Source organism: Fusarium tjaetaba, assembly GCF_013396195.1.
Source record: "Fusarium tjaetaba strain NRRL 66243 chromosome Unknown NRRL66243_c0000086, whole genome shotgun sequence".
Taxonomy (NCBI): domain Eukaryota; kingdom Fungi; phylum Ascomycota; class Sordariomycetes; order Hypocreales; family Nectriaceae; genus Fusarium; species Fusarium tjaetaba.
This window is the reverse complement of record NW_023501282.1, coordinates 196,887-216,691: the sequence shown is the minus strand read 5'-3', so window position 1 is coordinate 216,691 and position 19,805 is coordinate 196,887. Positions and strand designations below refer to the sequence as shown.

Genomic DNA, 19,805 nt, shown 5'->3' with positions numbered 1-19,805 from the left:
GGTTATTACGGGATCACGTGTCTAATCCCGTTATCCTTCTATCGAGATATCGAGCATGGCTTATATGCATAACATCTAAGCCCGCTTCCTCCGAGCATTGTCATGTTGTTGACAATCATTCTTTGAGGTTGGAATCTGACGTATATACTTGACTTGTTCGTTTTCATGCCCTTTTAATTTTCTGTCTCTTTGTCTTGTTCGATGACCTTTTTCCTGTTTCCCTAGCAAAATGAAGCCTTGATTCAGTGCCACCACCTACGGTCTCCTGCCAAGCTTCTCACTTAGCTGGCAAATTTGGTTCTTACTTTCTTCGAACTTTACTCTTTGTACAAATCGAAAACATGAGTCCCCTAAAGAAACTCACTCTTTTGATCTTGTTCATCTCTTTTATGGTGTTTGTAGCCTTTTTTGGCCGAATACCTGCTCTGAGGTTCGTCTTGCATTTGTCTCGTGTTTACCTACCTAACTTGAAGATACTGATTTGGGATAGACGAACGCCTATAGCCGCACTGCATAGGCTGATATGGATTCATATACCCAATGTGATCGTTGGTGTAGATCAGGTGCTCACGGGAGGGAGAGTGTCGAGCTATCTATCCCGGTTCAGTAACATGATGCTACATGAGCGACACTGGACTGTTGTGGTGAGTTGTCTTGCTATCCCTTCCGAGATGGCAGCATAATAACAGTTCAGATTTTCTTCATGCTCATTATGATTGTGGGCGAGTATATGTTTATTCCTCAAGCGTGGGCAAAGATTGGATCCTTCACGAAACTCATTGTCGTGGTCACCGTGTTCTTGCCCTACCTATTTCTCTACCTGGCATGTGCTGCTGATCCAGGCTATATTACGCCCGAAAATCACGCCTATTACATGTCGCTCTATCCCTACGACCACACACTTTTCCACCCGGGGCACATGTGTCGGACGTGCAAGTTTCTTAAGCCTGCTCGTTCCAAGCACTGTAGTCTGTGCAAGCGTTGTGTGGCCAAGGCTGATCATCATTGCGTCTTTATAAACTCATGTGTTGGGTACGGAAACCAGCACTGGTTCATACTCCTACTAATCTCTACTGCATTCTTGTGCACATATGGTGGCTTTCTTGGATTGTCCATTATTACGGTACGAGTTCAGAGGTACACTCCTGGCTGGTCTGTTTGGAAGCCTCGAGGTATGACGGTCAGTCAGTATTTGGCTGGTTGGGGTTGGGGCATCCAAGACAACGTCAATATGGGGGCCTCATCCCTCCTTGCAGCGCTGACGTCTCCATTGGTTTGGGGGCTGCTTTTGTACACCCTTTATCTCGTTTATTGTGGTACTACGACAAACGAAACTCTCAAATGGTCGGATTGGAAGGAAGACATGCGCGATGGTTTTGCATTTCGTCGTTCTATGCCAGCAAATCGCCAGAAGAACGAACGAGTTGAGCCTCGCTTCACACGCTGGCCAGTTGAGGTCCAACAGGTAATCGTCACTACTCAGGATGGACAGCCCCCAAAGGATGAACTTCGGTATCCTGGAGAAGGTGAGTGGGAGAGGGTTTGGAACTTGAGCGATGTCGAGAACTTGTATGACATGGGACTGTGGGATAATTTGGTCGATATATTTGTCCGCGACTTTGGGTTTGGGAACAAAAATGACGAACCCAATGCCGAGAGACGGCGCAGGCGGTGATAACCTGTATATAGAGTGAGTGAGCCGTACGCAGAAGATGATCTGCAGGCTGACTGCGGGATCCCAACCCCTGTCCATGGATGTCCAGGGCTGAGCATACTGTATGGATGTTCGCCTCAATGATGTCAGTCGTCAAGAGACGCCATGATTTTTATTTCTTTCCTGAATCGCCTGCGCTTCATGCACCGATACAATACCCTGTCTTCGTTCATGACTGTTTTCGAGTTTCGGGCAATGTCGATTATGCCGTGATGGCTCTGATTCAGCCTCCTCAGGTTCGACGTCTGCAGATGCTTGGCACTCTTTCTCTGCTCGCGATTGTTGTCGGCGGTTCAGTCCTTATTTTTGTTGGTATAAATGCGCTCTCCGGTCGCAAAGAGAAAGATGAACTCGGTAGGGCAAGGCCACCAGGCCAGGCACGTTTCAGTGTTGGACATGAATGGAGCATCCAGACCTGGATAGCCATCGTTGGTGTTGCATTTGCTCTATCATCTTATGGCTTTACAGAGGCATATGTTCATCTATTCGATACATGGGCTAGTCGACAAGCACAACTCAGCAATGGCCTCGACTATGCTCGGTATCTCAACTCTCAACCACGAGCACCGGTCGTCTATGGCTTCAGAGGTTTTCCCTCCTTTATCACTCTGCGATACTTTCTCCTGATTATGAGCATCATTGCATCTGTGGGCTACAAGTTCGCTATTGTGAGCCCGGACGCTTGGATCAAAGAGAACTTTCATCCACGATTAATTGAATATATCAAGAGTGAGCTTTCGGCAGTGAAGAACGGCTCTCTTGTCTCGGAACCCGAGCCATGGATCAATGACTTCCCGCTTTATGACATCAATCGGGCATTTATTCATTTCAACCAGCTTTCTCAAGAGCCTCCCTATGCTGCAAATATGTCCCTACCACCCAATGGCTTGGCTATGGTTGGTCATGCCAATTGCTTTTCAACCAGCAGAGCTGATCAATTCTACCCTGGCGACGTCGGAACGCTTCATACTCGAGAAGTAGTTTTAGTAGCCAATGGCTCAGTGGGCAAAGGCGACTTTTATATGACAGAAGACCCAGGCGACTGGCATCGAATGGAGACGGCCAGCACCAACTGGTTTGATCCGCCTCAAAGAGCCCTGGTTGAGTATCGACTCATTGGATTTGGGAGCCTCCAGATCCAATGGGCAAAGAAACCAAACAAATCTTCAGAATCGTGGAGGATTCCGGTAGAGCATCGGTCCTTGTACAAGATGGAGCTCGCAACCGCCGAAGTCAGGAGATACGTTCGAGACCAGAACTGCAGGTTTCTGCCACAGGCGGCTCTTTCGTTCCTCTCTTTCAGCAATAACACTTTCGAAAAATCCATCGCTGCTGTGATGCCATCCTGGGGCAATATAACAGCCACAGAGCGCTTTAACATCTCGGACTTGATACCACAGTACGGCGTTTGGCTAGATGCTTTGGTCAAGAGCCCAGATGCCACGCTTCTCAGTGGTGTTAGTGCAATCATCAGAGCAGTCATGGCATCTATCAAAACCACAAAACTGCTGGACTCGGAGAACCTGAAGGCTGGTTTCTTGCCTTTTGGGGAAGAAAGAATTTTGGCCCCTGAAGAATCATTTCGTGATGCTGAGTATCCTTTCTACGTTGGATGGAGGGAAAACAAGAACACCGGGTGTTACATCAGTGCTGCCATCGTATTTATTATCCTCGGTTGCTTTTCCATCATCGTTGGGATATACCGTATATGGCTTGGTCCGCCAGCGTTGACTTCCTGGATGGGGCAACATGTCTTTCTGGCTGGGACCGAAACAATGGCTCTGTCCAATAAAGTGACTGGCCTGTCGTCTGGATATACAGTGGCAGGATCTGATCTGGGCAAATTGCGGCTTCCAACGAGAAAGGGAGGTGAAGAAGATGCCATGTTGAAACCTAGTGTATCATCTGGTGGATAACAGAGTGACTCGGAAGAAACAAAGGGACGAATGGGACAATGAGTATGATGCGAGAGGCGCACTATGCCAACTGACGAGGTATCAGACATTCTTCACATAACTTATGACACAATATGGCTATTGACCATTGATGCATTATTTCATTTTGCTTTACTTTACGTCTCTCATGATATCGTAACCACACGCTTCTAGGTCTTGTGTAGATCACCCAAGACGACCCTCGCCCTCCTCCACCAAAGCAGCGACCATGCAACCCCCCGTCACTACCCTCATCTAGAGAGCGTATTACCCTTGTATCTACTCTAACTCCACGACTCCTTAGTCTTGTAGTATGCTTACAAAATGGTGCCGAAGCTACGGCCTCGTAGTCAGTATAAGTAAGCAAGAAGAGCTATCAATGAACTTACCCGAAAGTCTGCTTGATGCTCTTGACGTAGTACTCGAGCCAGTTGCGCTTGGTAACGTCCTCCTGGCCGATAGGAACACCCTCCCACTTGACTCGCATAACGGTAACGTGGTCGACGTCGTTCTGGTCAAACTCGATGTGCAGCTTGGAGAAGTGACCGGCAGGCCACTGGTTCAGTCGCCAGCTTTGCGTGATCTTCTGAGGCTCCTCGAGCTCGAGATACTCGCCAGACACATTGCCGCCGAACAGCTCAAACTTTCCACCAACCTTGGCGCCATCAAAGACCTTGGGAGGAGATCGTGTGAAAGCAGCGATTCGTTGAGGGTCGACAAAGGTTTGGTACAGCTCTTCAGCAGTGGTTCGGAACTCTTCGTTGTCGGTCACAGTAGTGGTGTTTACGACACCGCCGGTCTTACTTTGAGTGCTGGAAGTGGCGGCTGGCTTAGGAGTGGAGCTCTGAGGGTGAATCTTGGGGGTCGAGAAACCGCTCGAGGGGTTGGAGCCGGGAGCATGCTGGATATCCTTGCCATGCTCGGCGATGAGGGCGCCGGCAAGCTTCTGGAATTCCTGGCGCAGCTGGGGCACGATCTTTGATCGGACAAGGTCCTTCACGGGTTGCTTCTCCTTGGACTCGGCAAAGATGTCTACGTCGAACTACGAGGGTTCTTAGCGAGGTTTATTCTACGGCAACACGGAAGGCGAAAGAGCAGGGGAGGTTTTACGTACCACGTACTCGTCTTCTTCCGTGTCGTGGGCGATCTCAGGCACAGTAATGGTACCAGAAACATCATCCTCACCGGGAGCAGATCCTGAATGGTTAGTTGTCATGTTTGCATCAGTCAAAGTCACCGCATTCCCTTACCAGAATATTGGAGCACCAGCTTGACGTCAAAGATGGTAATCACCTTGCCCTTGCGTTGGCTGACATCGACATCACCATCCATGCTCTGGATCTTATCAATCTTGGCCTTGACCTCACCCTCCTCGGCCTGAACCTTTGTGAGGCTCTCGTCAAAGTAGGATCTGGCCCATGCTGAGACGTCCTTGTTGACCCAGTGCCAGTTGTTGGGGTTGTGTAGAACCATTGTCAAGTCGGTCGAAGGGGTGTACTAGATGATGGCTTTGAATCTGTTAGCTTCGACTCCAAACAGAAATTGATCGAGGTGAATATGAAAGAGCAGAGTCGCAATTGGAATCAGAAATGGTCTTAGACCACAGCATATTGGTCATCAATGAAGGGAGTACAAGTCACTCTATGACTGGTGCCAGCTGGATATCTCATCATGAAAGATGCGACAATTGGTGCAAAAAAGTGTGGTATGTACTTACAGTTAAGTGAGGGAGGTGTAGAGAAGATGTTGAAAGGAAAGAGAGTGGTCAGTGGTCAGTAAGTCAATAAATAGGTAGCAAAGGAAAGGCAGAGAGAGAAGAGCAGAATGTGAAGAGTTGAAAAGAGAGGAGAGTTTGTTGGAGAAGAATCCTCTAGAATTTCACTCGAGCCTTGTGCCCCCACCTTTTTCCAATGTCCTAGAGCTAGCTTCAAGTGGGGCTCATTTCAGAGCAAGACCCAGCCTCGTCATTTTTATCGATAACCAAAACAATCTTTCTCTTCAGCCTCGGTGAGAAATATTCTTCCTGATGGAGGACTAATACAAGTAGATAACGGGGAAAGGATATATCGAGGATTTCTATGTGGCAATCAACGAGAAATCGATGATCAGTACCCTCTTGTTCCGTTATGTCAACTGGCGAAGCTTTTCCACCAAGATTAGGCCTCCATGATCACAAGTGCCTTGCTTGCGAATGGCATCCCAATTGACTCATAGAGACAGTTGTGTGAAGGCTAAAGATGAAACACTCAACGGAAGGACTCTGAATATCGGTTAGCTTTATGTCAGAAAGCTGGCTCAGCCAATGTAGTGTATCAGTTTAAAGGGACAATACACGCCCGTCAAGCTCGATAGCTTCCATTGTTGGATTCGAACGATCTTATGAAGGATTTCGTGCTGCTGGTCAAGAGTTATCTGAGAAGCCTGATGGGCAACTAGATAGAGTTTTAGAGCAGCTCCTGGACTTAAGTATGGCCGTCACGTTATGACCATACTTCATGCCAGCTTGGACAAGGGTATGATCAGCATACATACAGACACTGAGGCCCAAGAAAGCTTCTGACATTGAACCAAGGTGCCAAGAATATCTGACCAAGTCCGTGAGGTCTGCTAAATATATACAAAATTGTGCTAGGTTTACCTAAGACTTTATCACCCATGATCGAGGCTAGGGGAGGAAATAAAACTTGGGACCTTAAACCTAACTGATAAAAAGACTTAGGTGACTTAGTATAAATTTAGGATAAGTTTAGGGTACCTTTTATAGAGTGTATTTTATTACCTTAAACTTATGTCTTGTGTTTTCTTACTCCTAGAGGAGAGGTCCCAAGTTTTGTTGCCTCCCCTTGACAGATTAGGTGCGATCTTAAAAAAGAGTGACGGGTTAAATCAGCCAGATCTGTACTTCTGCCTCACCTACATATACCATGGTGGATCTATTCATAGAAACAGATCACTCTAGGTTTGACCCCAGCTTAGATTTATAAGCTATTTGATGGGTGGTTTTTGACTATGGAATCAACCCATCAAGCATATTTTTGTTCTTAAACGGCCCATGGCAGTTGAAACTCTATTTGTTGACCGTCTTTTGCGTTGTTATTCTGTTCTCTTCGGATAACTTGGTCCCCGGGATTCCAATGGCACTCTGCAGTCTGCAAGGAGTATTCAGAGTAGCGATCAAAAGTCAACATCAGCCCACAGCATGAAGGCCCCCCTGCACATGGATCTCATGCAGCAGTTCGATCCAGCCGTGCAAACGTTTGTCTTTCCGGCCGGTCATGGGTCTCAAGAGCTTGAGGGAGTACGTACCTACATAGAGAAATGTGACAGGCAGCGAGGGACGTCCATTAAGCGCCGACATCCACACTCAACCCGCATAGTCAATCCTTGTCAGCCAATAGATGCTGAAGGATGAGCCTAAGAATAGAACCACGACGGATCGCTCCAAACTTAGCTTCTCTCCAAGTCTATCTATCCCAACCTTTTCCGCTCAGCGGGGTCGGAGTGCATGTATGTACATAGGAAGATCGATCAAGTCCTTCATCAGCTTCCATGTGGGATGTTCAACGTCTTTGTATGGTGACAGACAAGCAACATGGCAAGGTTTCTATCAACGTTCTACTTACAGCACTCACACAACACGACAGGCACAAATCAAGCAGCGCTCAACTGATTAGTGTCCACAGCTACGTGCTACGCCAATGCATCATCCTCTAGGATCTACAGATACCCCAACTAACTCGGACATTCAAAGAACGCCATCTTTCAACTCTGCAAGAAGCGGTCGAAGGTGCTCTGTCATCGTCATGCCTATTAGAACCCCCTCAAGCTTAACTAGTGCCTGATAGTGAAAGCCATGCTTGTAGACCCATCCTCTGTTTCTATTGCCAATTGGCCGTGGGTAAAGTTCCCATGAAGCATACATACCTTGTAGTTAGTATCTCTTTGTCCCACCTTCAGATAGCGTCCATCATCCATGTAATGCTCGACCACCCCAGCAAAGCAGGTACATACTGTAGGCAGGGCTTGGCTCTCCGGCAATAAACAGAGAACCGAGAACGGTTTCCAGTTTATCAACTCGAAAATGCACTTGCTTCTGCTAGTGCTTCAGTCCTGCTCCCGCTGACACCGCCAGAAAAAAATGAGGTGTCGTGATTTCAACATTTTGCCGTAAAAGGTGAACTGACTTGACTTGTATGCAGGGGTCCATCTCCTGCTGCTACATAGTACCTACTCCAACTGCGACCTGTACATCCATTTCCCTTTACAGAGCCCCTCTCCCAACCACTTTCTCTCTTTTCACCTTTCACATCCAAGGGCAGTCCAATCCTCAATCACATCTCTGTTTCTTACTTGGCTGGTTGCTTGCGCATTAGGGGACGTACTCTTCGTCCTCGCCGTAGCTACGGTGAATGGCTTGATGAGAGATATTCGTTACCTCCTTGTCAATTGACCAACTTCGGCAAGCTGCAGCGTCCTTAACACACACAGAGCCTCACCTGCAACATCCAATACCTACCTACTTACACACATACGTCTATCTGTCAGGTCTCTCTTCCGGCTGTGCTGTGCCGGGACAGATCGAGGGTCATCATAGTCGTACCTATTCCTTGTCGTCTCAAAATAGTCTCGACTGCTTCGATCCTCACCTGAGCATCGACTCACTCTACTGCTGCTGCTGGGCTGCTGCTCGCACGCGCCGCCCACCCCGCGGATCCATCCAATCCCTAGCACCCCACGTACCAGAACCAACCGACCAAAGAGACAGCCCTGACACGATACCCAGCTGTTTCTAAGTTAGACTTCCCTCATCCTTTGGTGTTGTGGCTTGAAACAGGGACCCTGGACCTAGCGCTCGAGTGAATTCTTAGTCCATAGTCGCTTGGTCCCTCTGATCTTTCATCATGACTTCTCACGAAGCGGCGCGACTCCGTCAAGGCCTTCTTCCTCTCACGACATCGTCTGTAGGTGCCTTCAACAACCCTCTACATACGCCCATATCTGCCGTGTCCATGAGCTCCAGTCATTTTCACTCCGCTGTCCAAACACCTGGCAGTAGCATACAGCCATACAACCCCCAAGAATGGGTTCCCACACAGGCTGCTGTCGCCGAGCGTGCCGTTCAATATGCTGGCGAAGTCCAAGGCAAGTGACTAATAACTAAACATCATGTTGTTGCTAGCGTTCTAACATGCATCAGTGTCGCCAATGCCGCCTCCGCCATACAGTCCGCCTAGAGGTCAACAGCAGCGTCCCATGAGTACCGTCTTCGACTCTACGCCAGCTGGTACTCCGACTCCACCGCCTCGACTTAGCACAATGGTGCACCGGCCTTCGCCCGAGCCAGCTAATGCATCGTTTCCTCCTCCTCCGCCGGGTGTAAATGGGCGAAATTGTTCACGAGATCGCCGCTTTCTGCCATCCTTAGCTCGCCGTAGAGATATGGACACCTCTAGTACTCCTCCACCTCAGCCGCCGCCTCCTCAAGCCCATCGACAGAGCATGATCGTACAAACTTCGTTTCATCAACCTGCTCCCGAGCATGGGATGACTGGTCCCATGATTCATGGGCCGCCAGCGGCTCGAAGAGCCGTATCTGCAGGAGCCGTGGAGACACCCACATCTGCTCGCTCACGCTCAGCGTCTCAAACCAGATGGGAACCAGGCATGCCTCTCCCACCTCCGCCACCAGGGCCCCCACCCGCTTCAAGCAGGTCTCAAAGCGTACAGTCAATAGATAGGAATACAGTGCCCATCATATCTCCTCCTACTAAAAGACGCCGACCACCTACCGGTGTCACAGAACTCGGACCTGTTCCTCCAACACCTGCAGATTGGAGCGAGACGGGGAGTCAAGCAGGCCCCTCAAACCGAAGCCGCTCACCGGGTCTCAGGATTGACACGTCGCTACCATCCACCCAACCTGTTGAACCTGCTCTGGGGTCCTCATCGAGTATTGGCGGGCTCAATCGGCAAAAGGCAGTTAGACATGATAAAACGATTTTGCAACGCAGGGCTGAGAGTCGGACCCGACATAGTGTCCGCGGCTCTATAGATGAACGGACTCGACCCGACTCTATGGCCGACATAATAGTACCAAATACCACTGATCTGTCACGGACATCAATCGGTAAATCGACCCCTCTGAGTGGCGCACTCGCATCGCAAGACTCTCGAAACTCGACCCCTAGAGCCCCAGCATCAGGGAAGCTGCCTCAGGAAGCGGAAACTCCCCCTTTCTCCCCTAACGCTTCTAAGCAACCAATGTATGCCAGCAGCTCAAAGGTTGTTGCTCCAAAAGCGCTCCCTACCCCGCCTCCTAGATCCGGATCCGTGGCATCAGTCTCGAGGGTCAGGGAGTCTTCTCGGCCCCCTTCCGCCGGCATGTTGGTATCGAAACATTTGGTCACGACTCAAACTGCCGATCAGTTTGAAGAAGGGACTATCGATCGGTTCCGCGAATTTGCGATTAGAGAATCGCGAGCCGCTACTGACGCGGATAGGGTGCGTATGTTCGCCGACTTTGTTGTCAACGAATCAAGGATCAGACGAGAACGATATTCTGTCGCTATTGGGGCTATGGGCTCCGAGATCTTTGACCTCACCCGCGACTTATTTCGGCCGATGGTCAGCCACAGGCGAGAGTCAGCCTCTTCACAAGATCAGTGGACTCCTGGGTTATCCGAACCAGGGCCTTCTCGTCGAGGCTCTATAGGTTCGAACTTGGGGGAAAGTCCTCAGTCTGCCTCTAAAACAGTCAATGTCCCGACGTCGCCGAGCGGGAACAACCCACCAAATGTGAACTGGTCCAGCAATTATATGCCCTCGTTATCGCCAATTTTGAGTATGAGCGTCAGCGAAAACTATGAAAATGGCAGCTCACGGGGTCGTCCTCCGAGCCGTTGGTGGGAGTCAGATTCGCAAGGCGAAGCTTCCCATCTCGGACGTTCCAAGAGAGAGTCGAAGTATATGGGCGTGACTAAAACACAATGGGTCGAGGAGGACCAGCCGTCTGTGGTATACGAGGAGCCAGGCTCTTCATCCGAGTATCCTCCTGAAAAGACAGGCTGGCATGATCAGTCGGAGCCCAACTTGACTCCTCAACAATTTGGCTTCGCCACCACGTCAAACATGGGCTCTAGTCCCTGTTCGACGATCAACCGCGACCACTTGGATGTTTCCCGCCTTGTCACTATGCCTCCTCCTTATCCAAGACACCACCCCGCTGTCAATAACAAACATCCTGAGTTGACATCCATCAGAACAGCTGTGAGAGCTCTGAGTCAACTAGATGAATTGGCCAAAACGAAGGAACGGTTCACTGTCGAAAGCACCAAACGTCGAGAGCAATTTTCCAAAGCAGCGTCTGAGCGCCGGCAAGCTTTGCGTACAAACTTGCAGAATGAGATCAATGCTGGCAGCTTAAGTTATGCTGATGCAGGAGCTATTGATGCTGATGCAAAGGCCAGCGAGATAACAAAGAAAAAGGACTTGGAAAAGTCCGAATACGAATTGTTCCAGAATCAGGTGGTACTGCCTTTGAATGAACTACTGACAGGGCGTATCTCAAGTGCCACAGAGCTGTTTGACGATCTAGCCCAGCATCTATTCGATAATGGGCAGATAGACGCGGACATGCCGCAGGAGGAGGGCGATGATAGACCAGAACTCCTGGAAAAATTGACGCTGCTTAAATGGGTCTTCGAGGCACGAGAGAGTCTTTACCGTGCCATCTACGACCTTCTTTCAGATCGCAACGGTCGATATTGCGAGGTTGTACTGACTCCTTACCGACTTTCGGGGAATACTGAGAAGCTCAAGTCAGCTGAGGCTTTCTTTGCTGAAGATGCTGCCAAGCGTGAATATGCGTTCGCTCACGAGGTTCTGGAACGGACCCGAGACTTCCGAGGAGTGGTTGAAAAGGCTGTGGATCATGGTGTTGCACTGCAGCTGTCGGCGTTTTGGGATATTGCGCCTCCGCTTTGTGAGCTACTGGACAACATTCCTCTGGATCTGGATGGCTTCAACATTCAGATCCCAGCATCGGAAATTGAGGAAAATCCATCCTACGTCGAGCATCCGATGCAGTATCTTTTTAGCTTGCTGCTTCACGCCGAGAAGAGCACGTATCAGTTCATCGAGTCGCACACCAACCTGTTGTGTCTACTTCACGAGGTCAAAGAGGCTGTGGTTCACGCCAAAGGCAAGGTCCTGGAGACGCAGACTCAAGATGAGAACGGAAACGCGATTCCCAAGGCAGATAGCAATGCACAGGCGGTGCAGATGCGACAATCAGAAGAACGTCGACTTACCGAGGATCTGAAGGAAAAGGTCCGTCTCGTTCAAGATCAATGGAAGAGCGCATTAGGCGATAACATTACGCTCGTGAAAGAGCGCCTGGGAGAGTGGCTGTTGCAAATGGGCGGCTGGGATGAGTCGCTCGAAGACAGAGGTGTGGGCAGTGTCTAGAAGGCCGAGTGAAGTGAAGTGAAGCAAAGTGAGTAGAAGTTGATACCCCTGAGCCAAATGGGCTTGATGATTGGAAACGCTATTATTCTGTATATAATTTGTTGATCCTGGACCAAAGATGTCCTTTTATATGAGATATGATGATGATATGGTTGTTCCTTATAATCGAGTGATGCTCGGGTATTGCGTCTGTGTCTTTTCTGTTCTGTTCCATACACTTGTTTGTACACTGAAGGGTTTGATCTGAATCTCAGCCATTTTCTTGAGTGCCGGATGCCATCTGGCCTATTTTCCCATCTGTAGATTCACTGTTGGAAATTGCTTGGCGTGGTGTTTAGATTCATTCGACGGGTCGATAAGTCATGGTCCGTTTGTCTTTGACGATTCATGGCCCCGGAAACCCTTTTGCATCCCCTTCTCCCATCTCCCGTCTCTTTTCTCATTTTGATTTTGCCGTCAATCATTTACTTGTACTCGACTGGCAAATCCATGCCGACCCTCCTGGCAGTCAAGCGAACACGCTCCTCCTCATCCATACCCATACCAGGGTTATAACGCTCGAGTAATGTGGCATACATGCGCTGGGATCGAAGATATGCGATGGCCTGGGCAGCGGCGTGGGCACGGGCGTCTTGCGACGTCGCCGCCTTGGAGCTGGAAGAAAAGGAATCTCGAAGGCGGGAGTGAAGAGGAGAGCGTGGTGAGGCGAGAATTGGTCGAGGTGGTAGCTCGCGAAGGAGGGAGCGGTAGAGAGAGCGTAGTGAGGCTGGAGAAGAGGCCATTTCTGGTGACAGTTGTTGGTTGGTTGGTTGGAAGCAAAAGAGGATTGATCGTGTTGAATGTCGAGTTGAGATGACGCCTTGAGATTGATTGTATGAACTGGGCAGAATTGATGCTTGAAAAGTCCGGCCAATCGGGTGGTTCCGCTATGAGCAGGGGAAGAAACTGTTAGTGAGATGGGAGAGTGAAAAGCCCCTCCTCATCGATATCGGAGTTCTGATGGCGGGGTCGGCTTGAGAGAGCTACAAATACCAATTAATCCTGCCATTGCACGACTACCTAGGTACCTACCTTACCTTGGCAACAGAGCCTCCGTTATGGATGCATATAATGATAAATCTAACTTGACTTTTCCGTTTAACATATTCCGGGTTCTTCTGAGTTGAATAGTAATCCAATTGACGCATTCGAGCCGTATTCAGATTACACAATCACTGAAACAACACTTTCAAACGTCGCAGCTTACATACTCAGTTCTCACTGAGGACTTCTCAACAGCTCATCCCACTTCTTTTTCTCTTCCTCTTCATCTCTCATATCAATCAATCAATCATTCATTCATTCATTCATTCATTCAACCCGCATCCCACTCTAATTAGACCCAATTGCCTTACTCTAGAGCCCGACGACCCGCCCGACGACCCGAAAGAGACCAACCAGTGTCTGCTCTAAGCTCTAACACCACCATAAAAAACACAAGGACAATTGCGCCATCCCACGTTACTTAGTACCTAACTACCTTACCTTATTAGCCCCTACATTTCATTGCGTTGCCTTGTATGCCCACTGCTACTCCAAAGTTCTTCTTCTCTAGATCCTTTATTCTTTTCTTATTGACTCTCATCCTGGCTATCCTTATTTCGCCGGCCTTCATTCCCCGTCTCCGCCAACTCTCTTCCCACCTTATCCTTCTCCGACGACCGCTCACAACCATGGCTTCTCCATCCTACGCCTCAGAGCTTCAGATCGCCCAATTGGCCGTTCAGCGTGCTACGATTCTCACCAAGCGCGTCTTTCACGAAAAGGCAAAGGGAACTGTTGATAAGAATGATAAGAGCCCTGTCACCATTGGCGACTTTGGCGCCCAGGCCCTCATCATTGCCGCTCTCCGCCACAACTTCCCTGACGACGCTATCGTCGCCGAGGAGGAAGCTGCGCAGCTCCGTGACGATGCAAACCTGAAGCAGACTATCTGGGAACTCGTCAGCTCTACAAAGCTCGACGATGAAGATGCTGAGAAGCAACTCGGTGGCCCTATTAAGGATGTTGACGATATGTTGGAATTGATCGATAGAGGTGGCAGCCAGGGTGGTTCCAGCGGTCGTATCTGGGCCATCGATCCCATTGACGGTACAAAGGGCTTCCTCCGTGGTGGTCAATACGCTGTCTGCCTTGGTCTCATGGTTGACGGTGACGTCAAGGTCGGTGTCCTTGGCTGCCCTAACCTCCCAGTTGACGACTCAGCCCGTCTTACCTCCGACATTGGCTCCAATGCCACCGATGAGGGTCGTGGTGTTATCTTCTCTGCTGTGCAGGGCCATGGCGCGAACAGCCGACCTCTTGCTTCTGGCGCTCTTGCTGCCGAAAAGCCCATCTCCATGCGAAGCATTGATGATCTGTCAAAGGCTACCTTCTGCGAGAGTGTCGAGGCTGGCCACTCAGCGCACGACGACCAGGCCCTTATCTCGAAGAAGCTCGGTATTACCCAGGAGAGTGTCCGCATGGACAGTCAGGCTAAGTATGGCTCTATTGCCCGCGGTGCTGGCGACATCTACCTCCGTCTGCCTGTCAAAGCCACATATCAGGAGAAGATCTGGGATCACGCTGCCGGCGACCTCATTGTTCGTGAGGCTGGCGGCCAAGTAACTGACATTCACGGAAAGCGTCTCGACTTCAGCGTAGGACGCACTCTGGCCAACAACAAGGGCGTCATTGCCGCTCCTGCTGCTGTTCACAGCAAGGTTCTTGAAGCTGTCCAGGAGGTTCTGAGCGCCAAACAGTCATAAGGGAAATGAATAGGGAAACAAACGGGCATGACTTGAATGAAAGAGAGAATTGCAAAGAAAATGTAGTTTTGTATATGCCTCGTCAAATAGTACACAGAAATCTGTACATGATACTAGAATACACACGCCAGCTGCGTCCAATAGGCCAAGCCACCGAGCTGGCCACTATAAATTCCCACATATCATCTCTCTATTTGATCTTCTTCTGCTTCAGTTTGATCGTCTGGTCGTTAATAAACACGCCTTTGCCCTTGTAAGGCTCCGGAGGACGCCACATGCGAACTCGTCCAGCAAACGACATGATGGTCTCGCGGTCAATTCCCTCAATCAGGATACGTGTAGGCGCAGGAGTCGTTACGGTCACGCCGCGAGGGATACCCTCCTCGACGGGATGAGTGAACCCGAGCTTGAGGCACAGGAAGCGCTGCCCAGGGAATTCCTCTTTAGCACCTCGCTCTTCGACACTCGCTCTGTAACCGACACCGACAAGACGGAGAATGGCCGTGTGCCCTTCCGAGACACCCATGATATAGTTCTTTAGGTAAGACCATGTGGTTCCTATCCAATCGTCAGTCCCAATGCCATCAAGCGTGACGATAACTGGTGAACATACCCCACATGGCTTTTTGATCCTTGGCATCAGTGTCCTGGACATTCAACGATACCACCTTGGCCTCGGGATCTTGCGTCACCTGCACATATTCCGGAACTTCGAGCTCAAGCTCTCCTAACATCCAGTCAGCGATTTTCCCCCTCGTTTCTAGGTGCCGTTCTCTCATACCCAAAGGTCCCTTTACAGTGATGGTTTTCTTGTACACCTTCTTGTATGATGTCAAATCCTTGTTCGCCACCGGCTCGCCAACAGATAGCTCTACGCCAGGAGGGATCGATAGAGGGGTTCTTCCCAGCTTGGATGGTCGCTTCGAGGTCGTGGAGAAGAGGGCAGTGGAGGCTCGGGAAGATGCGATCTTAGGTGCTGTCGCTTGCCATGCTGGCACCAGGAAGCTAGGGAGGTTGACAGGGCCAGACGATGAGGCCGCAATGGCTCGTCCAATTGCCCTCCCCCGACTGGGAGTAAACATGGCGGCCATTGGTATCGAGATGGCTGCCGTGGGCGTGCAGCAGTATTGACTCGTCGAACGAGGTTGACAAGCTGATGGAGCTCAACTTTTCGCGCTTAGTCATGACATCACGTGCTCAGCATGACAACTACACCAAGGGTCCGTCGGTCAATGTGGTCCGATTGCCGATGCTTAACTTGATGTCACAGAAACATTTCGAGTCCTCGGCGAAACTGGCTTGTGACCAGTTCGAGTAAGCCGGTGCTAGTTTCACCATCTTTGAGAATTGAATTGGTACAATAGTACTCTTGGAATTTCATTCGGCTCATACAACTATGGTGTACTGCCACTATTGAGGATATCTTAACCCCAGAATTACAACAACTACACTCGAAAAGAAGTTGCAGGCCGGCTATACGACAAACATAACATAGCGGCCAGTTGTTTCAGCACACTGCGGAGCAGATTTACTCCTCGCCCTCGGGGAGCTCCTCCTCGTACTCCTCTTCCTCCTCATCAATACCAGCATCCTGGTACTGCTGGTATTCAGAGACAAGATCGTTCATGTTGGACTCAGCCTCAGTGAACTCCATCTCGTCCATACCCTCACCAGTATACCAATGCAAGAAAGCCTTGCGTCGGAACATGGCAGTGAACTGCTCACCAACACGCTTGAAAAGCTCCTGGATAGAAGTGGAGTTTCCGATGAAGGTCGAAGACATCGTAAGTCCTCGTGGAGGGATGGCACAAAGGGCTGTCTGAATGTTGTTGGGAATCCATTCAACGAAGTAAGAAGAGTTCTTGCTCTGGACGTTACGCATCTGGTCCTCGACCTCCTTCATAGCGACACGGCCACGGCTGTGCAAAGTCAGTAAATAATTTCCATGTACAAAATCGGGTTCACTCACAAAATGGCCGAGCAGGTCAGGTAGCGACCATTGCGGAAGTCCGAAGCAGCCATCATGTTCTTGGGGTCGAACATCTGTTGGGTCAACTCAGGAACGCTGACAGCGCGGAAAGAGTGGGCACCACGGCTGGTCAGAGGAGCAAAGCCAACCATGAAGAAGTGTAGACGAGGGAAAGGCACCATGTTGACGGCGAGCTTTCGGAGGTCGGAGTTCAGCTGACCGGGGAAACGGAGACAGGTGGTGACTCCGGACATAACAGCAGAAACGAGGTAGTTGAGGTCACCGTAGGAGGGGTTGGACAGCTTCAGGGTGCGCATGCAGATATCGTAGAGGGCCTCGTTATCGATACAGAAGGTCTCGTCGGAGTTCTCGACCAGCTGGTGGACGGAGAGGGTGGCATTGTAGGGCTCGACGACGGTGTCAGAGACCTTGGGAGAGGGAACGACGGAGAAGGTGGCCATCATTCGGTCGGGGAATTCCTCGCGGATCTTGGAAATGAGCAGAGTACCCATACCGGCACCGGTACCACCACCAAGAGAGTGGGTGATCTGGAAACCCTGGAGGCAATCGCAGCCCTCGGCCTCACGGCGGACGACGTCGAGGACCTGGTCGACAAGTTCGGCACCCTCAGTGTAGTGACCCTTGGCCCAGTTGTTTCCAGCACCGGACTGACCGAAAACGAAGTTGTCGGGACGGAAGAGCTGACCGAAGGGACCAGCACGGACGGCGTCCATGGTACCAGGCTCGAGATCGACGAGGACAGCTCGGGGAACATACTTGTTGCCAGAGGCCTAGATGTGTGAGCTTGGGAACTCTTTTACGTTGGCTGCTAATGCATACCTCGTTGAAGTAAACACTCATGCGCTCGAGCTGAAGCTCTGAGGTACCGTTGTAGACACCATTGCTGTCGAGGCCGTGCTCGCCAGAGATGGTTTGCCAAAAAGCAGCACCAATTTGGTTACCCTGATCAACACTGTAAGTATCCCCCGCATGCGACGTTGAGGAAGCGATGAGCACTTACGCACTGACCGGTCTGGAGGTGAACCTATCGTAGAGAAAAGATCTGATTAGCTTCTTCGTCTTGAAAGAAGGTAAGTGAAAGCTGCTAGCTATCTATCATGCATTGTCGTTGAGCTGCCACTGCCCAGCGGGGTAGAATAGAATCAGGGGCACGATAAACTCAACGCGTGCAACAGCACAACACGAACTTAAAAAGAGAGGTACTTACAATCTCACGCATGTTGATGGATGTGGATGAATGTAATCTGGAGGAGTAGAGAGAAGGAAGAGAGAAATGGGCCGAAGTCGTCGAAGAGCTGAAGTAGACCTAGCTTTGACGGAGGAGAAGAGTGGGTTGGGTTGGGTTGGAAAGAGACCAAAGGGCGATGTTGATTTTTGTTTGGAGCTGGAGAGCACCTCAGTCAAGAGGGTGAAATTGTTCACCGCCACGGCTCCAGGGCCCAGCAGGGGGGTAAACAAGGGGCAGGCTGGTTCCTTCCAGGCTATTGGACCAGTAAGCACTCTCAGTTGTTTACCTCTTGATCCGTGCACGCGTCTAGAAGGGCAAGGCGCCGCCTGAAGGGTCCCGCAGTGGCAGGCACGCCAATGAATCCGCACCTGTCACTGCCGATGGAGAGGAGGAAATAGCAGCCCGCCATTTTATCTCCAGATGCATAGGTAGGTATTAACTAAGTAGTACCTAACAACCCACGGTATATATGTATGTGGTAAATTCTTATACTACAGCAGAGATGAAGAAGAATATACCTATAGAATTCTAGCTTATATAGGTATTTAGTAAGCTCAGTTGCCCCGAATCGAACCCTTGTTAAAGTTACAACTGGTATGTACGCGCCGTTGAGGTCAGCCACGTTGGCAGCCCAGTGTGTGAAGTAGGTATCGCCAGATCGCCAATGGAACTGATGGAGTGCCAGCAAAACTTGCCCCACTGGTAAATTGGCGATTTGACCATCCGAGATGAACATACGGCTGCGGACGATCAGAATCAAAAATGAGGCGATAACACAGTAAGAGAACATGCACAGTAGAAAATACCCACCAGCGAAGCAAGACTCCAATTGCACTGAACGCTTTCAATTTGCATCATTTCTTCCTTGATGTCCATTGGTTAGGTAGGTTTGGGCACATTGATGTTGATCTGGATGTATCTCAGGTACCTAAGCTGCGGAGGGAACAAACCCAATATCTCAATCACCCAGGACAAAAAGACTGATGTAATGGTTTTCAGCATCTTGGTGTAAGGTCGGAGGTTATCTTGTTCCCTGAGGCTCGAGTGTTCAGCTTGAATTACTACATACCGTATAACGCTCACACTCGCCGGCAGTCAGGTGAAGGGGACCCAAATAACGTGTGAGGAATCCATATGGTATAAAAGATGAGATGCTAGACGAAACACTTGAGTTCACCAGGTTGCATTGATTCGAGAAAAGAGACACAACCCCTCAGAAGAATCAAGCATTACCTATGCAAACATCGAGGCAAAGTCTACAGTTACATAACAACCAGTAAGCAAGTCCTGCTTAGCCAAGTAAAAGTAAAAAGTGTTTACATACTATATGGAGTTGTTACCCATGGTTAAGTGGGTGTACATCACCTATGTCTACTGATCTAGTTCTAGGATGCTCTCTACTAGACAGCAGCAAAGTTCATGATGTAAATTCTCCTTGGAAGTCTCAAATTGTCACGAAACACATGGACTCATGCACAACTGAATGGCTCTGAAGGAGACTACTTAGGGGTGAAAGAAGAGGTTATCCTGTAACAGGTATAATTTGGAAAGCTTGGGGGGATCTATTGTGCTCTCTCTGCAGTATATGTTGCTTGGAGGTTCCTTTGAGGAATAATATGTCAACACCCATAAGCCACCTCTCAAATCAAACCTGGTCCATTTCTCATGATTCGTAAAAGTCTGAGGC

The 19,805-nt window shown here is 49.8% G+C and overlaps 9 protein-coding genes across 9 annotated transcripts; 5 read left to right on the top strand and 4 right to left on the bottom strand.

Annotated features, from left to right (window-relative positions):
- Window positions 1-1,231: 1,231 nt before the first annotated feature.
- On the top strand, window positions 1,232-1,675 carry FTJAE_4469 (SWF1 spore Wall Formation; the record flags this gene model as incomplete). Its single annotated transcript, XM_037350876.1, has 1 exon — window positions 1,232-1,675. The coding sequence occupies one exon, from the start codon at window positions 1,232-1,234 to the stop codon at window positions 1,673-1,675; it is 444 nt and encodes a 147-aa protein (XP_037208434.1).
- A 119-nt stretch (window positions 1,676-1,794) lies between these two features.
- On the top strand, window positions 1,795-3,630 carry FTJAE_4468 (uncharacterized protein; the record flags this gene model as incomplete). The annotated part of the gene is made up of 1 exon (XM_037350875.1): window positions 1,795-3,630. The coding sequence occupies one exon, from the start codon at window positions 1,795-1,797 to the stop codon at window positions 3,628-3,630; it is 1,836 nt and encodes a 611-aa protein (XP_037208433.1).
- A 335-nt stretch (window positions 3,631-3,965) lies between these two features.
- On the bottom strand, window positions 3,966-5,121 carry FTJAE_4467 (activator of Hsp90 ATPase; the record flags this gene model as incomplete). The annotated part of the gene is made up of 4 exons (XM_037350874.1): window positions 3,966-3,984; window positions 4,038-4,690; window positions 4,763-4,845; window positions 4,899-5,121. 4 exons carry the CDS (start codon window positions 5,119-5,121, stop codon window positions 3,966-3,968), a joined length of 978 nt encoding a protein of 325 aa, XP_037208432.1.
- Window positions 5,122-8,549: 3,428 nt separating this feature from the next.
- On the top strand, window positions 8,550-8,798 carry FTJAE_4466 (uncharacterized protein; the record flags this gene model as incomplete). Its single annotated transcript, XM_037350873.1, has 1 exon — window positions 8,550-8,798. The coding sequence occupies one exon, from the start codon at window positions 8,550-8,552 to the stop codon at window positions 8,796-8,798; it is 249 nt and encodes an 82-aa protein (XP_037208431.1).
- Window positions 8,799-8,853: 55 nt separating this feature from the next.
- Window positions 8,854-12,114, top strand: FTJAE_4465 (uncharacterized protein; the record flags this gene model as incomplete). The annotated part of the gene is made up of 1 exon (XM_037350872.1): window positions 8,854-12,114. The coding sequence occupies one exon, from the start codon at window positions 8,854-8,856 to the stop codon at window positions 12,112-12,114; it is 3,261 nt and encodes a 1,086-aa protein (XP_037208430.1).
- Window positions 12,115-12,578: 464 nt separating this feature from the next.
- Window positions 12,579-12,896, bottom strand: FTJAE_4464 (ras guanyl-nucleotide exchange factor; the record flags this gene model as incomplete). Its single annotated transcript, XM_037350871.1, has 1 exon — window positions 12,579-12,896. The coding sequence occupies one exon, from the start codon at window positions 12,894-12,896 to the stop codon at window positions 12,579-12,581; it is 318 nt and encodes a 105-aa protein (XP_037208429.1).
- Window positions 12,897-13,826: 930 nt separating this feature from the next.
- On the top strand, window positions 13,827-14,900 carry FTJAE_4463 (3 (2) 5 bisphosphate nucleotidase; the record flags this gene model as incomplete). Its single annotated transcript, XM_037350870.1, has 1 exon — window positions 13,827-14,900. One exon carries the CDS (start codon window positions 13,827-13,829, stop codon window positions 14,898-14,900), a length of 1,074 nt encoding a protein of 357 aa, XP_037208428.1.
- A 190-nt stretch (window positions 14,901-15,090) lies between these two features.
- Window positions 15,091-15,982, bottom strand: FTJAE_4462 (MRPL6-mitochondrial ribosomal large subunit; the record flags this gene model as incomplete). The annotated part of the gene is made up of 3 exons (XM_037350869.1): window positions 15,091-15,458; window positions 15,514-15,627; window positions 15,682-15,982. The coding sequence occupies 3 exons, from the start codon at window positions 15,980-15,982 to the stop codon at window positions 15,091-15,093; spliced, it is 783 nt and encodes a 260-aa protein (XP_037208427.1).
- A 446-nt stretch (window positions 15,983-16,428) lies between these two features.
- FTJAE_4461 (beta-tubulin) lies at window positions 16,429-18,109 on the bottom strand (the record flags this gene model as incomplete). The annotated part of the gene is made up of 5 exons (XM_037350868.1): window positions 16,429-16,819; window positions 16,870-17,660; window positions 17,710-17,832; window positions 17,891-17,914; window positions 18,098-18,109. The coding sequence occupies 5 exons, from the start codon at window positions 18,107-18,109 to the stop codon at window positions 16,429-16,431; spliced, it is 1,341 nt and encodes a 446-aa protein (XP_037208426.1).
- Window positions 18,110-19,805: the final 1,696 nt, after the last annotated feature.